Raw genomic sequence first — 16,960 nt, forward strand, 5'->3', positions numbered from 1 at the left:
GAAATGAGAACTGTGGAACAACTGACACAGCAATATTCGACTACGGTAGCAACTGAAGGAGAATGATGTGTTCCACATCAGAAATAAGTAGCTCCACACACGTGCACACACCTCCCCTTGGGAGAATCAAAGGGCATAAAGGATAACCTCCAGGCTACCGTCCCTTTCGCTTTCTCCTTACATCTGTTCCATACATCCATCCCATGCCCCACCACACAATCAAGTATGTTGGCCTATCAAAAACAAAAAAATATGTTTTAAGTGAGAATAGGCATCGGTCTGAAGCCGAAAAAGGAAATTCACATGAGCACCACAATGCCTATTCCATCCATGCTATAACAAGGTTTTCCAGCACACAGCTTTGACCTACTACAGTAGCTATGTGTAGGCAGGTTGCTTAGGATTCAAACAGCCTGATTCATACTCTTAGAGGAGGTGCTTCCACAATAACGTGATTTGTAACGCATGCAAGGTAAAGAATTAGAGTCTTCACACACCACAGTAAGACATTATCCCATTACGCTACCTTTTCATGTTTTTTTTTCATTAAATGAACGCAAGCTTTTCTTTTATATACTTACAAGAATCAGGCTTCTTTTTGCCTGTATTTCCTCAACTCTTTACTTTAGCAAAACATGTCTTTTTTTTAATGTATATCATAATACTATCCTTTCTTGGTCAGTAGGTTCACAACTTAACATGTGGTGGTGTGCTGAACAGAGTAGCTCAGATAACAGGAATGCAGATGTAACTTTATGTAACTGTTAGCATCCCTGTTCATTGACATGAGCTCAAAATCACTTGTTTCAAACATGGCCCTGTTTTATCAATTCCTGTGCTGATCAATGGACAGTTCATAACCTCTGTCAAAATAATGTGTAGCTTAAAGTTGTTTGTTCTTGTATTTCTCTTTGCAATAAAGATGGTGACACAACACACATTTACAATAGGCCTACATCTAAAAATACATACAGCCAAATGAGATAGATAGATAGTGATATCACTATCTATCTATCTATACACTGAACAAAAATATAAAACACAATTTCAAAGATTTTACTGAGTTGCAGTTCATATGAGGAAACCAGTCAATTGAAATTAATTCATTAGGCCATAATCTATGGATTTCACATGACTGGGAATAGAGATATGCATCTGTTGGTCACAGAAATCCCCCAAAAATGGGCCGCAGGATCTCGTCACGGTATTTTTCAACATTCAAATTAGAGGTCAACCGATTATGATTTTTCAACACCGATACCGATTATTGGCGGACCAAAAAAGCCGATACCGATTAAATTGGACTAATTTTTATAGATATTTGTAATAATGACAATTACAACAATACTGAATGAACCCTTTTATTTTAACTTAATATAATACATAAATAAAATCTATTTAGTCTCAAATAAAGAAACATGTTCAATTTGGCTTAAATATTGCAAAAACACAGTGTGGAGAAGAAAGTAAAAGTGCAATACGTGCCATGTAAAAAAGCTAAAGTTTAAGTTCCTTGCTCAGAACATATGAAAGCTGGTGGTTCAATATTCCCAGTTCTTCAATATTCCCAGTTAAGAAGTTTGAGGTTGTAGTTATAGGAATTATGACGCGTTGACCATTTCTCTATATACCATTTGTTTTTCATATACCTTTGAATATTGGATGTTCTTATAGGCACTATAGTATTGCCATCCTAATCTCGGGAGTTGATAGGCTTGAAGTCATAAACAGCGCTGCGATTCAAGCATTGCGAAGAGCTTGCTGGCAAACGCTGGAAAGTGCTGTTTGAATGAATGCTTACGAGCCTGCTGCTGCCTACCACCGCTCAGTCAGACTGCTCTATCAAATATCAAATCATAGACTTAATTATAATACACACACAGAAATACGAGCCTTTGGTCATTAATATGGTCAAATCCGGAAACTATCATTTTTAAAACAAAACGTTATTCTTTCAGTGAAATACGGAAACATTCCGTATTTTGTCGAACGGGTGGCTGTGAATCGATGATAAGTCTAAATATTGCTGTTACATTGCACAACCTTCAATGTTATGTCATAATTATGTAAAATTCTGGCAAATTAATTACGGTCTTTGTTAGGAAGAAACACAGTTCGCAACAAGCCAGGCGGCCCAAACTGTTGCATATACCCTGACTCTGCTTGCACTGAACGCAAGAGAAGTGACAATTTCCCTAGTTAATATTGCCTGCCAACATGCATTTATTTTACCTAATTATGCAGTCTTAAAAAAATATACTTCTGTGTATTGATTTTAAGAAAGGCATTGATGTTTATGGTTAGGTACATTTGTGCAACGAATGTGCTTTTATTGTGAATGCGCTTTTGTTAAATCATGGGGCGGCAGGTAACCTAGTGGTTAGAGCATTGGACTAGTAACCGAAAGGTTGCAAAATCGAATCCCGGAGCTGACAAGGTAAAAATCTGTCATTCTGCCCCTGAACAAGGCAGTTAACCCACTGTTCCTAGGCCATCATTGAAAATAAGATTTTTTTTCTTAACTGACTTGCCTTGTTAAATAAAGGCAAAAACAAAAGTAATAATTTATATATATTTTTTTTTTAAATCACCCATTTGGCGAAGTTGAATTAGGCTGTGAATCGATGATAATTTAACCGGCACCGCATTGATTATATGCAACGCAGGACAAGCTAGTTAACCTAGTAATATCATCAACGATGTGTAGTAAACTTGTGATTATGTGAAGATTGATTTTTTTTTTCATAAGATACGTTTAATGCTATCTAGCAACATACCTTGGCTCATTGCAGCCACAAGGTCCTTCTGACGCTGCACTCGCGTAACAGGTGATCAGCCTGCCACGCAGTTTCCACATGGATTGCAATGTAAATCGGCATCCAAAAAGGTCGATTACCGATTGTTATGAAAACTCGAAAGCGGCTCTAATTAATCGGCTGTGCCGATTAAACGGTCGACCACTGATAAAATGCAATTGTGTTTGTTGTCCGTAGCTTATGCCTGCCTATACCATAACCCCACCATGGGGCACACTGTTCACAATGACGTCAGCAAACCGCTCACCCACACGACGCCATACGTTTGTGAGGCCAGTTGGATGTACTGCCAAATTCCCTAAAAGAAGGTTGGAGGTGGCTTATGGTAGAGAAATTAACATTAAAGTGTCTGGTAAGAGCGCTGGTGGACATTCCTGCAGTCAGCATGCCAATTGCACACTCCCTCAACATTTAAGGCATCTGTGGTATTGTGTTGTGTGATAAAACTATACCTTTTAAAGTGGCCTTTTATTGTCCCCAGCAAAAGGTGCACCTGTGTAATGATCATGCTGTTTAATCAGCTTCTTGAAACGATGCTGTGCGTTTTATTTAATTTATTAATTGATAAGATCCCAGCTCATAATCCTACTGATCATTGCTCAAAGCAAATTGGCAAGAGCAACAAACAAGGACTGAAGCAAATATTTACTATGCGACTACACAATGTAGCTGGCTAGATGACTACAGGAGCGTGAAATATGGATGAGCCGTTCTCAATGTGTTGGGAGCGGCCTGTCAAAACTAAACTATGTAACGGTCAAAATATCTCCTCCGGGAGGCAAACCAAAAATGTTCTGATCCACAAGCGCTAACTTTAACCATTACACTATGAATTCTGTTCTCATCACATTGACTTCGACACATCATTTAAATGTCTGGAAGCGTTCGTTCCAAAACTATTTCATTCATTCACTCAATAGTGATTGCACGTTTATTTCTCTTGCTTGGATAAATACAATAGTCTAAAACAGTGGATTTGTTGAAAACAGACTCATTTAATAATCAGGTAGTTAAGAAAAATGTCATTTTTATTTTGACTGAGTGCTGCTGCAGGCTGCAACCTGATCTCATAGCGTTTCATATTATTCTGTACATAAATCTGAGACACTCCATTTAGTAAGTTGTGTTTCATAATGTATGTATTATTATTTTAAGGGGGTGGATTAGCTTTAATATTGCAAATAGATTGTGGCTTCTATCAATGTAATTGTCTACATCATTTCCAATCCCCCAAATATTTATATAAATATATTACACACACGTCAAAAGTTTGGACACCTACTCATTCGAGGGTTTTTATTTATTTTTTTACATTGTAGAATAATAGTGAATATATCAAAACTATGAAATAAAACATATGGAATCATGTAGTAACCAAAAAGTGTTAAGGGCCATTTGACCAAGAAGGAGAGTGATGGAATACTGCATCAGATGACTTGGCCTCCACAATCAATCCAACCTCAACCCAATTGAGATGATTTGGACCACAGAGTGAAGGAAAAGCAGCCAACAAGTACTCAGCATATGTGGGAAGTCCTTCAAGAGTGTTAGAAAGCATTCCAGGTGAAGCTGGTTGGGTCATTGTCCTGTTGCAAAAAACACATGATAGTCCCACTACGCCCAAACCAGATGGGATGGTGTATCGTTGCAGAATGCTGTGGTAGCCATGCTGGTTAAATGGGACTTCAATTATAAATAAGTCACAGACCGTGTCACCAGCAAAGCACTCCAGCAAAGCACTCCCACACCACCTCCTCCATGCTTTACGGTGTGAAATACACATGCGGAGATCATCCGTTGACCCACTGCATCTCACAAAGACACTGCGGTTGGAACAAATTTCCACCGGTCTAATGTCCATTGCTCGTGTTTCTTGGCCCAAGCAAGTCTCTTCTTATTGGTGTCGTTAAGTAGTTGTTTCTTTGCAGCAATTCAACCATGAAGGCCTGATTCACACATTCTCCTCTGAACAGTTGATGTTGAGCTGCATCTGTTACTTGAACTCAGTGAAGCATTTACTTGGGCTTAGATTTCTGAGGCTGGTAACTAATGAACTTATCCTCTGCAGCAGAGGTAAATCTGGGTCTTCCTTTCCTGTGGTGGTCCTCATGAGAGACAGTTTCATTATAGCGCTTGATGGTTTTTGCGACTGCACTTGAAGAAACTGTCAAAGTTCTTGAAACATTCCGGATTGACTGAGCTTCATGTCTTAAAGTAATGATGAACTGTAGTTTCTCAAACGCATTGAGGAGAGTAATTCCACAAATGAACTTTTAATTGAAAGGCATTCCAGGTGACTACCTCATGAAGCTGGTTGAGAGAAAGCCAAGAGTGTGCAAAGCCATCATGGCAAAGGTGGCTATTTGAAGAATCTCAAATATAAAATATATTTAGATTTGTTTAAACGTTTTTGGGTTAATACATTATTCCATATGTGTTATTTCATAGTTTTGATGTCTTCACTATTATTCAACAAAGTAGAAAATAGTAAAAATAAAGAAAAACACTTGAATGAGTAGGTGTTCTAAAACTTTTGACCGGTAGTGTAGTCAATACAACAATTTGTTCAGCACTTTTGAAACAGAATTCAGAACATGGGCCGTTCTTACAATATTCTCCCTGTACACCATGTCAGAACCGTAGGAGAAATAAAGGGGTATATAAGCACAATGGTCTTACAATATTCAATGACATTTCTCTAAAACAGGCTACATGTGCCCCACCAAGTCAGAACAGTAGGCTAAATTATGAATTATGAGGGGGAAAGGGACAAAATTACTAGGATGAGGCACAACATACATGTAGTATTACTTTCTTATGTACACTGTTGCCATCTCCCTGGCATATTACAAAGAAACTTGTTTCTCATGGTCAGAGTCCTTTAGGTTCCCTTTTGGCAAACTCCAAGTGAGCTGTCATGTGCCTTCTACTGAGAAGTGGCTTCCGTCTGGCCACTCTACCATAAAAGCCTGATTGGTGGAGTGCTGCAGAGATGGTTGTCATTCTGGAAGGTTCTCTCATCTCCACAGAGGAACTCCTGAGCTCTGGCAGTGGTCATCGGGCTCATGGTCACCTCCCTGACCAAGGCTCTTCTCCCCCAATTGCTCAGTTTTGCTGGGCGGCTAGCTCTAGGAAGAGTCATGGTGGTTCTAAACTTCTTTTATTTAAGAATGATTGAGGCCACTGTGTTCTTGGAGACCTTTCATGCTGCAAACATTTTTTGGTACCCTTCCCCAGATCTGTGCCTCGACAGAATCCTGTCTCAAAGCTCTACAGACAAGCTAACATGCTAAGTACTAAGTAGTAGCAAAGTTGGTAATTAGCTAAAATTGTCCATGATGAGATTCGAACACTCAACATTTGGGTTGCTAGACATTCACGTTATATGCCTATCCTTCCACCCCAGCAAACCACCCTTGTTTTTGCCTTAACTGAGAATTGTCATATTTCTGAAGTAAATCTCTATTGTTGATGTACAGTGAGGGAAAAAAGTATTTGATCCCCTGCTGATTTTGTACATTTTCCCACTGACAAAGAAATGATCAGTCTATAAGTGTAATGGTAGGTTTACTTGAACAGTGAGAGACAGAAACAGAATAACAACAAAAAAATCCAGAAAAACGCATGTCAAAAATGTTATAAAATGATTTGCATTTTAATGAGGGAAATAAGTATTTGACCCCTCTGCAAAACATGACTTAGTACTTGGTGGCAAAACCCTTGTTGGCAATCACAGAGGTCAGACGTTTCTTGTAGTTGGCCACCAGGTTTGCACACATCTCAGGAGGGATTTTGTCCCACTCCTCTTTGCAGATCTTCTCCAAGTCATTAAGGTTTCGAGGCTGACGTTTGGCAACTCGAACCTTCAGCTCCCTCCACAGATTTTCTATGGGATTAAGGTCTGGAGACTGGCTAGGCCAGTGCTTCTTCTTGAGCCACTCCTTTGTTGCCTTGGCCATGTGTTTTGGGTCATTGTCATGCTGGAATACCCATCCATGACCCATTTTCAATGCCCTGGCTGAGGGGAGGAGGTTCTCACCCAAGATTTGACGGTACATGGCCCCGTCCATCGTCCCTTTGATGCGGTGAAGTTGTCCTGTCCCCTTAGCAGAAAAACACCCCCAAAGCATAATGTTTCCACCTCCATGTTTGACGGTGGAGATGGTGTTCTTGGGGTCATAGGCAGCATTCCTCCTCCTCCAAACACGGTGAGTTGAGTTGATGCCAAAGAGCTCCATTTTGGTCTCATCTGACCACAACACTTTCCCCCAGTTGTCCTCTGAATCATTCAGATGTTCATTGGCAAACTTCAGACGGGCATGTATATGTGCTTTCTTGAGCAGGGGGACCTTGCGGGCACTGCAGGATTTCAGTCCTTCACGGCGTAGTGTGTTACCAATTGTTTTCTTGGTGACTATGGTCCCAGCTGCCTTGAGATCATTGACAAGATCCTCCCGTGTAGTTCTGGGCTGATTCCTTACCATTCTCATGATCATTGCAACTCCACGAGGTGGGATCTTGCATGGAGCCCCAGGCCGAGGGCGGTTGACAGTTCTTTTGTGTTTCTTCCATTTGCGAATAATCGCACCAACTGTTGTCACCTTCTCACCAAGCTGCTTGGCGATGGTCTTGTAGCCCATTCCAGCCTTGTGTAGGTCTACAATCTTGTCCCTGACATCCTTGGAGAGCTCTTTGGTCTTGGCCATGGAGGAGAGTTTGGAATCTGATTGCTTCTGTGGACAGGTGTCTTTTATACAGGTAACAAGCTGAGATTAGGAGCACTCCCTTTAAAAGTGTGCTCCTAATCTCAGCTCGTTACCTGTATAAAAGACGCCTGGGAGCCAGAAATCTTTCAGATTGAGAGGGGGTCAAATAATGCAAATCAATTTATAACATTTTTGACATGCGTTTTTCTGGATTTTTGTTGTTGTTATTCTGTCTCTCACTGTTCAAATAAACCTACCATTAAAATTATAGACTGATCATTCCTTTGTCAATGGGGAAACGTACAAAATAAGCAGGGGATCAAATACTTTTTTCCCCTCACTGTATATGGGATGTTATAGAAGGGTCCATATACTTTTTTGTGTGATTTGGCTCGTTTTTGAGAGACTTACCCTATTCACGATTCACTTCCTAATTTCTCGTTGTGTAGTATCAGGGCACGTCCTTTTAGATACAGACATGCTCTCAGTATTGTAACGACCCTGGGCTTATAAACGCGGATATCAACTCTGCCGCTCGATCATGCTTTTGCGGCACAGTCGATAGCGCGCTGGACTTCAGGCTAGAAGGTCGAGGGTTCGAGACCTGCTCCCTGCTGTTTCATTACAGTATAGTGATACAGGTCTTTAGATGTTGTACACATGAAATTATATCATTCCGAACTTTATCTGCAATGTTATAATCCATTTTGTGTGACTCGAGACGTTTCTTCTACCAGCTGTGCTGCGCCGCCCACGGGACACGCTTGGCCTGAACAGTTCCGTAGGGGAATTTCATGTGTACTACATCGAAATACATACATAACTATACTGAGAGCGTGTCACATGCGCCCAATACAACAACTGTAGACCTTACAGTGAAATGCTTACTCACAAGCCCTTAACCAACAATGCCGTTTTAAGAGAATATATTTTGAGCTTTTGTTCATCGTTGTGTACTGATACTGCACAACGAGCAATGAGAAAGTGAATTGCGGCTGAGGTAAGTTTCTCAAAAACAAGCCAAATCACACAACAACAAAAAGGGTCCGGATCCTTCTATAACATGCCATTTACACCAAAAATAGAGATTAACTTCAGAAATAGGAACATTTTCCCTTAAGTAACTTTGTTTTATGTAACATATACTTATTTCAGTGTCCTTGATTTACATTTAGTATGTTGCTTCTAATCTATGAGACCAAACTGGCACACAGCAAGTCGCGTAACCAAGCAATGATTCTGATGTTGTTATTTTAACCTGGTGCAGCGTGTGGAGCCCCCTGACTATGTTTTACTTGTGTATGGCGATTTCGGATTTTCTGTGTACACACTGAAAAGTAATTTGACACTGTGTTGGTCAGTCAGCACACATTTGGGATATAAATGTAAAGACGGCAAGAGAGGGAGTTTATGCCAGAGCTGGAATTTATTCAACATGTGTTTGAAACAGCGATGCTGTTAACCATCAGTTGCGCTTTCCAAGGCTATCTGTACATGTGCGTTTGGGGTTCAACAATATATTATATGCGGTTCAACATAGCTAACTTACTGTTTCTTAACAAAGCAATTTGTTTTCTCTGTTATGGTTTGTGTTGTGGTCTTGGTTGTTCTTAGTCGAGGAAATGTAGCATGGCTAACTGCAGTGTTTGTCCTGTCTGAAATCTGGCTACCTCGTCTTAACGTTACCATAGCTCGGTCTGTACAATGCAAATGAAAGTGATTAGCTTGGCAGTTTCCCAAAGTAACATTAACTAACTAACTAACGCAAGAAAGTATGATATATTGTGGTGCATGATCTGGCCATCAACGTTAGCCAACGCTACAGTCTTCGGGTGGCTTAGGTTACTTAGCTAGTTAAAGTTAAATTGGCGTTCATAGCATCCAAGGACGTTCGCTAGTTTATTTGTGCATATTTGTTTGTGCTCCGATTGCACGCAAGTGTCTAGATCAGCAGTTAACACATGATGACTTTATGTGAAAAACCATACTTGGCTAAATATAGCTAGCTAGCTTTTTCACTTGTTGGTTAGCTACCTAGCCAGCGTTAGCTCTCATCTAACGCTACATTAGATAGCGAGCTATCTACCGAGCTAATCAAAACTACATTCATTGGCCAGCTACCTTTATTTGCCTGTCCATTATCTAGCTAGCTTTCAGCTGACAGGTGTTAACTGGCTACAAAGGCTAGCTGCTGGACTTTGTACAAGCTAATGTTCGCTAGTTAGCTACCTAGCTAACCAAAATATCTGTTTGCATTTATTGATTAACCTCAGCTTGAATACCACCATATAGCTAGCTATATACAGTAGCTTAGGTTTGTTTGCATACACTTCTTATGACTGGCAACATGGTGCAAGCAGCCATGTTGTTTCCGAGCAACCGACCCGGTGTTTTTACTCGGAGTTTGGGCAAAAAACAAATATGTTAACATTGTCAGAAATGCTACAAAAAGGTAGCACATCGTTGTTTCTTAAAGGATGGAAATGTGCACGTGAGTGATAAATTATACATTTAATAATAAAAGAAATAAAAAAAATGGCATTTAAGTCCAATGGTAACTTTATGGACGCTATAGTCTCGTTTTAATCCGACGTCCAGAATTTGAGAAAAAATATATATTTTTTAAATATACCATAACGGACGGCTCATGACGAAAGAGGCGGGGAGTGTGTTGTGTACCTCCAATAAAGTTGATTTGCGAATTTTTATCGAGATTGGTGTCATATTGGAATTTAACACTGAGCTTCAACCAATACCTATAACCCATAGGTTCCATACAGAATTTCCCCCAAAACCCACACACAACCACCCCCCACCAAACACACCTTTAGATTCTGTCCATCAAAGGGCAGTGAGCCGCTGACAAGTGTGTACAGTATGACCCCCAGGCTCCAGACGTCCACCTCGGGCCCGTCATACTTCTTCCCCTGGAACAGCTCTGGGGCAGCGTAGGGCGGGGAGCCGCAGAACGTGTCCAGCTTACTGCCCAGGGTAAACTCGTTGCTAAAGCCGAAGTCTGCAATCTTGATGTTCATGTCTGCGTCCAGGAGTAGGTTCTCAGCCTGATTGGAGATTGGAAGAGGGGGGTGAGTATCTGTATACAAGAGATACAGCAGACAGAAAGACGGATATACATTGATCGAGAGAGAGAGAGAGAGAGAGAGAGAGAGAGAGAGAGAGAGTCTGAGTGTCTGTCAATCTGTAACGATCAATGTCTACTCAGACAGTGAGTCACAGACAGACAATGTGTGTGTGACCCTTGATGGCGCAAAGTTCCAATGCTACAGCAGCATGTATGGTATTGGTTTTCACCTTCAGATCCCTGTGGACAATCCTCTTCTGATGGCAATACTGCACTGCAGAGACAATCTGAAAGAAAGAAAATTCTGTTGGAGGGGGACAATTTCTTTTCAATCCATTCCTAGGGGTCTCTCAGGCTGTACATTTCTACCCCAGCATTAACACACTTGATTTAACTAAATCAACAAATTACCAAGCTAAGCTAACAGATCTCAATGGTAGATTTAGCCGCTACGCTATCGCTCTACTGACGGCTAATGCTACGCTACAAATTAATTAGTCCCCATTCCTAGCAGAGGTTGGATTGCATTAGCCTCCTAGCAATAAGGCTCTCATCAGTCAACGCTCTCATCAGTCAGAGATGGGGTACTCTGTTTGAATGCTACATAAATAAGTCATCCTTCCTCCCTCGAGGTATGCTAACGCTACATCAATTCTGACAAGACTGGATAGGACAACACTAAAATGAAGTGGACGCCACACATTTTCCAGGGCCGAATTCATAAAGTATCTCCAGAGTAGGAGTGCTAACCTAGGATCAGGTCCCCTTTGTCCATATTATCTCATGATCTAAAAAGCAGATCCTAGATCAGCAGTCCTATTCTGAGACACATAATATGGGCACTGATCTGTTAGCTTAGGTGACTAGATTTTAGCTGCGCGAAAAATGGATTACCCCTCCATAGTTCTAAATCTTAGCATATCACCCAAGTTTGGTAGCTATGCTGTTGGAGGCACTTTCTGACCATGGGCATGGTCGTTCATGCAGTGGTTACAATATAGGTTATCACTGATAAATATTACCATAAAAGGAAAACGAGTTGGGTACAGTGAAAGACAGCATTTTTATATGTAAATCTGATTGGATACAGTGTTTGATTATTTCAATATCAGCCTCATTTTAACTTCAGAGTTGCTTTTTTCTTTGAGGGCTAATCAGGGACATTTCCAGGGACATGCCACCAGAATCTGGGACTGTCCTGGAAATTGGGGACATCTGGTCACCTTACAGTTAGCTCAAAGGAGAGATAAAGGAAGGATGCAAAGAAAAAGGTTAGACATTTGTCCCATTCCAAATGAACAGTTTAGACTTTTTGTGCAATTCTATATTGTCTCCTAGGTAGATCTGAAAGGACTGGATAGGGGACAGCAATATAGTAATAGATTGACCTTGCGCTATGATTTTTTTGCCCTGTTTCTTACACCTATCCAATCGCTTCAGATCTACAAATGTGCCAAGGTGGGTAGTGGATATGGGCTAGGGGTTGTTTCTGGACAGGGCCATTGACCAACACAAACCTTATATACTTGGGAGAGACACTTCATAAAAGGATTCTGCTATGCTTAAGGACTACCTCTAGAGTCTAGGGGAAAGACCTAGGACCTGTTTCTAGACGGGGCCATTGACTAACCTATACTTAAGGGGAATCGGAGCTTCCGCTTAAGTCAAATTTTAACTTAGTCACGCAAGGATGCTGTGATGCCAAAACACCACCACTAGAGGTCAGTGTGGGTTGACAGAAGTGCACTAGGGGAGTAATAAATGACTATAATGATGTTCTGTATTTCTGCTTGGTGAATCAGCATGAGGTCTGTTCGTGCTGAGTAACAGATATGGGAACTTCATGAGCACACACACACACTTTACTGAGATGTTATCAACGCACACACTGCCTGGCTTGTAGAATACACACAAACTGTAAGAGACATGCCCAACCTCGCCTGGAGGACTCAAAGTGGCATGACACACACCCTAATAGACAGCCGGTGCCGATGACGTGGATGCCGATTAAGGTAGCCCCCAGAGGGGTTGGGTTAAATGTGGAAGATGCATTTCAGTTGAATGCATTCAGTTGTACAACTGACTAGGTATCCCCCCTTTTCCTGTAGAACATGAACATACATGCAGTCATGAACTGTTCCTAGGAGGTCATTAACTCATCCATTTATTCAGAGCACGGACCCGTCTCTTGCAGTGCCTTTCTCTCCTTTCCTCCCTCCCCACTAGATTGATGACAGAGGATATGTCTGGTGACATCGCTGCACCTCTTCACACAGCGGTTTTCAGCAGTGTGTGCGCGCACGCACGTGCTTGTATCGCTATACTCTGTGTGTAAGTGTGTGTTTGCGGGAGTGTGTGTGAGCCTGCAGTTGTGTGTGACCGAGTGTGTGTGTTAGCAGTAACTCACCTGGCGAAACTTGGCTCGAGCTTCTTTTTCCTTCATCCTTCCATGTGCAACTAAGTAGTCAAATACCTCACCTGGACAGGGACATGGCGAGAGAAAGAAAGAGTGAGGTCTGGAGTGAGGGAGGAAACACATCTACTACTGCAAACCAAAAAGCTTCGGCAGCTCCAGTCCTGGAGAGCCGCAGGTGTGCAGGCTTTTGATCCAGCCCAACTAACACACCTGATTCAAGTCATCAGCTAATTACAATCTTCAGTTTGTACCAGAATAATAAGAATAATTTGGCGTCTTAGCTGAAAGCCTGCACACAACGCGGCTCTCCAATACCTGGGAGTTGTCTGCCAATGTGCTAGTACAGCTGCTCTTTAAGGTGCACACAAAATATACAAATGTCTCAAAAGAAAGAGAATGTGCGCTTACTGAAACGGGAAAAGACATTTATGGTCAAAACCTTTATCACTTGCCCCCAAAAAAATACTGTGCATGGGGGGGAAGCATTATAGTTAACAGACAGTCATTTTAGATTCAATCATTATTTTGTTCATACTCACCACCACTGGCGTACTCCATTATCAAATAAAGTGTCTTCTCAGTCTCAATGACTTCAAACAATTTAACTGGAGAGAAAAGGAGAGAAATAGAGGATGAGTGAGGACAGCATATCCTGTCAACTACTAGCTAACAGACGAAAAGGGTGCATCTATAACTGAACAAAAATATAAATGCAACATGCAACAATTTCAAAGATTTTACTGAGTTACAGTTCATATGGAAATCAGTCAATTTAAATTAATTAATTAGGCCTTTATCTATGGATTTCACATGACTTGGCAGGGATGCACACACTCGGCCATAGGTTGGCCTTGGAGGGCATAGGTCCACCCACTGGGGAGCCAGAACCAGCCAATCAGAATGTGTTTTTATAACAAAAGGGCTTTATTACAGACAGAAATACTCCTGCAGGGGAAGAAGCCGTATGTGGAGGTACTGGGCTGACATGGTTACACGTGGTCTGCGGTTGTAAGGCCAGTTGGATGGACTTTCAAATTCTCTAAAACAACGTTGGAGGCAGCAGAAATGAACATTAAATTCTCTGGCAACAGCTCTGGTGGACATTCTTGCAGTCAGCATGCCAATTGCACGCTCCCTCAAAACTTGAGACATCTGTGGTATTGTGCGACAAAACTATACATTTTAAAGTGGCCTTATTGTTCCCAGCACAAGGTGCACCTGTGTAATGATCATGCTGTTTAATCAGCTTCTTGATATGCCACACCTGTCAGGTGGATGGATTATCTTGGCAAAGGAGAAATGCTCACTAACAGGGATGTAAACAAATTTGTGCACAACATTTGAGAGAAATAATCTGTGTGTATGAAAAAAAAAAGCCATGTATTGTTCAAAGAAAGTGATTCATTTCTCATTGCTCTGGATGCATAAAGGCTCTTTCAAATGCACACGCGCACGCACACACACACACACACACACGGGGGATATGATGTGTGTGCGTGCGCTTTTGACTTAGACGCACGTCATAGACAAATACATTTTTCAATGAACTACAACGAAACCACACCAACCCCTTCCATCTAGCCATCTCCTCCTAGGACACCCCCCGCCCCACACACGTAGACACATACAGCTGCCTGACAATGTGGAGACCAGCACGCCGAGTCTGTTTCAACATGTAAAGGAATGAAATGACCTACCTGTCACACTTATTTCATTACTCTGGGCATAGAACGGGAAAAGAGAAAGGTAGTAAGAGACTGAAGGTTTGATCAGGGCTGGACTCAAGTCAAATTGACCTGATTATTAAAATATAATGACGATTACTTAATTGTCCATTGTCTTAACTTCACTAGGATAGGGGGCAGCATTTGGAATTTTGGATGAAAAGCGTGCCCAAACTAAACTGCCTGCTACTCAGGCCCAGAAGCTAGGATATGCATATAATTGGTAGATTTGGATAGAAAACACTCTAAAGTTCCTAAAACCGTTAAAATAATGTCTGAGTATAACAGGACTCATATGGCAGGCGAAAACCTGAGAAAAATCCAACCAGGAAGTGGGAATTCTAAAGTTTGTAGTTTAAGTGAATGCCTATCCAGTATCCAGTGTCAGTGTCTGTGGGGTCAGATTGCACTTCTTAAGGCTTTCAGTAGATGTCAACAGTCTTTAGAAGTTGTTTCAGGCTTCTATTGTGAAAGGGGAGCGAATAAGACCACTCAGAGTAAGTGGCTCAGCTGAAAGCCATGAGTTGCTCACGGCCACGAGCGATAAACGTGCCATTCGTTTGAGGAATTTTAATTAATTATGAGATTTCTGTTGTTTGAATTTGGCGCCCTGCAATTTCACTGGCTGTTGTCGAGGTGGGACGCTAGCATCCCACAAATCCCAGAGAAGTTAAGGAAACAGATTTGTCTTCTGCTTTATTCAAACTCCTCAAAACCCTACATGCACATCCCAGGAGCAGTTAAGAACCTAAGTGCCCTGCTCAAGGGCACAGTGGCAGAAGATGGCCTCTAAGATTCAATATCAGCGACTGCCTGCACAACCCACCCTAAACTATCCCACCTAAAACAATAAGCCAGTTATCGAGAGCAAAGCCACCCTAATAATTGCCAGCCCTGCCCATCCACTCAACTAGCCTGGTCCCAGATCTGTTTGTGCTCTTACCAACTCCATAGTTGTCATTGTCAAGCCAAACATGTTTGACATAATGCGTGACAAAGAGCTGGCATGATAGCTAAAACTGACTGGCGCTCAGGCTACCACAACTACTGCTTCAACCCGTTCCCATCAGGTCAGGTCAGATGTGTTAGATTTGGATTAGTTCTAAAAATGGGATACATCAGCCTAAATTTAACAATAAAAAAGGTACTGCAGACATTAACTTGATTTTAAACATAACCCAAAAACAGAAAGACACTACATGCCAGTTATGGCTGAAAGAAATTGTATCGGTTGGTGAATAATAGGTTGTAAAAAGCAACTAGGCGTGTCTGGGGTTTTAAGTGACACTGGTTACCTTCAGATAAATCTCTGCCCTTGCCTTGAAGTGTGTGTGCGTGTGTATTGTGTAATCATTCCCAGGCCCAGGGTCTTAATGACGCCATCGCCCAGTCAAAATTATGTTTTATGGGAGTACTTCCGACCCCCTGTTGGCTAGCCGGAATGGGCTGACCCAGAACAGGAGCATCTCAAAGCCAACCGGAATGTGATCCGGTCAAAAACAAATCATTCTAATAAGGGCTGCTGGCTCCCTTTTCCCTATTCGTCACTGCACAGCGACATCCCGGAATGCCGTTTCATCCTGGAATGCCACTTCGCTTTCCATCAAGTTCTCTTGTTATTAGTTTGTTATTATTTTATGTATCCTTTACCTAGCCTGGCAAGTCCCAAGTCCCAGAGTAAAATGTTTTGCTCTGGACAAGAAGTAGCATAAAAACATTAATAGGAAGACAATGCATACATGTACTTATCCTAGGTCAATTCTCCCGAGCTGGCGCAGGGGTCTAAGTCACTGCATCTCAGTGCTTGAGGTGTCACTACACACCCTGGTTCGATTCCAGGCTGTATCACAACCGGCCGTGATTGAGAGTCCCATGGGGCGGCGCACAATTGGCCCAGCGTCGTCCGGGTTAGGGTTTAGCCGGGGTAGGCCGTCATTGTAAATAAGAATTTGTTTGCCTAGTTAAATAAAAAATGAAGTCTTTGGGTGATATTCAATTTTTTTTTTATAGATGGCTCTGTTCTCAAAACTGTCCACGTCACAGAGTATGGAAAGAAATGGATACAAATGAACTGGATGTTGTACAATAGGTTTTGAAAGAAGTCGTGTTAAGTGGTAGTAATATCTCTCTTTCTGTCTTTCTCTCGGAGGACCTGAGCCCTAGGACCATGCCTCAGGACTACCTGGTATGATGACTCCTTGCTGTCCCCAGTCCAC

General features: G+C 41.7%; 1 protein-coding gene across 4 annotated transcripts in view; it reads right to left on the reverse strand.

The window, feature by feature from the left end:
- mark1 (MAP/microtubule affinity-regulating kinase 1) overlaps window positions 1-16,960 on the reverse strand; it is a 112,997-nt gene that overhangs the window by 20,800 nt on the left and 75,237 nt on the right. For all 4 annotated transcript variants that reach the window (XM_014170785.2, XM_014170765.2, XM_014170773.2 and 1 more), the window contains 4 exons: window positions 13,560-13,625; window positions 13,012-13,082; window positions 10,835-10,891; window positions 10,348-10,584 (listed from right to left, as the gene is read on the reverse strand). In XM_014170785.2, the coding sequence (XP_014026260.1) occupies window positions 10,348-10,584; window positions 10,835-10,891; window positions 13,012-13,082; window positions 13,560-13,625 (431 nt within the window). The remainder of the gene's footprint in view (window positions 1-10,347; window positions 10,585-10,834; window positions 10,892-13,011; window positions 13,083-13,559; window positions 13,626-16,960) is intronic.

The sequence above is a fragment of the Salmo salar genome, chromosome ssa02 (genome assembly GCF_905237065.1).
Source record: "Salmo salar chromosome ssa02, Ssal_v3.1, whole genome shotgun sequence".
NCBI lineage: Eukaryota > Metazoa > Chordata > Actinopteri > Salmoniformes > Salmonidae > Salmo > Salmo salar.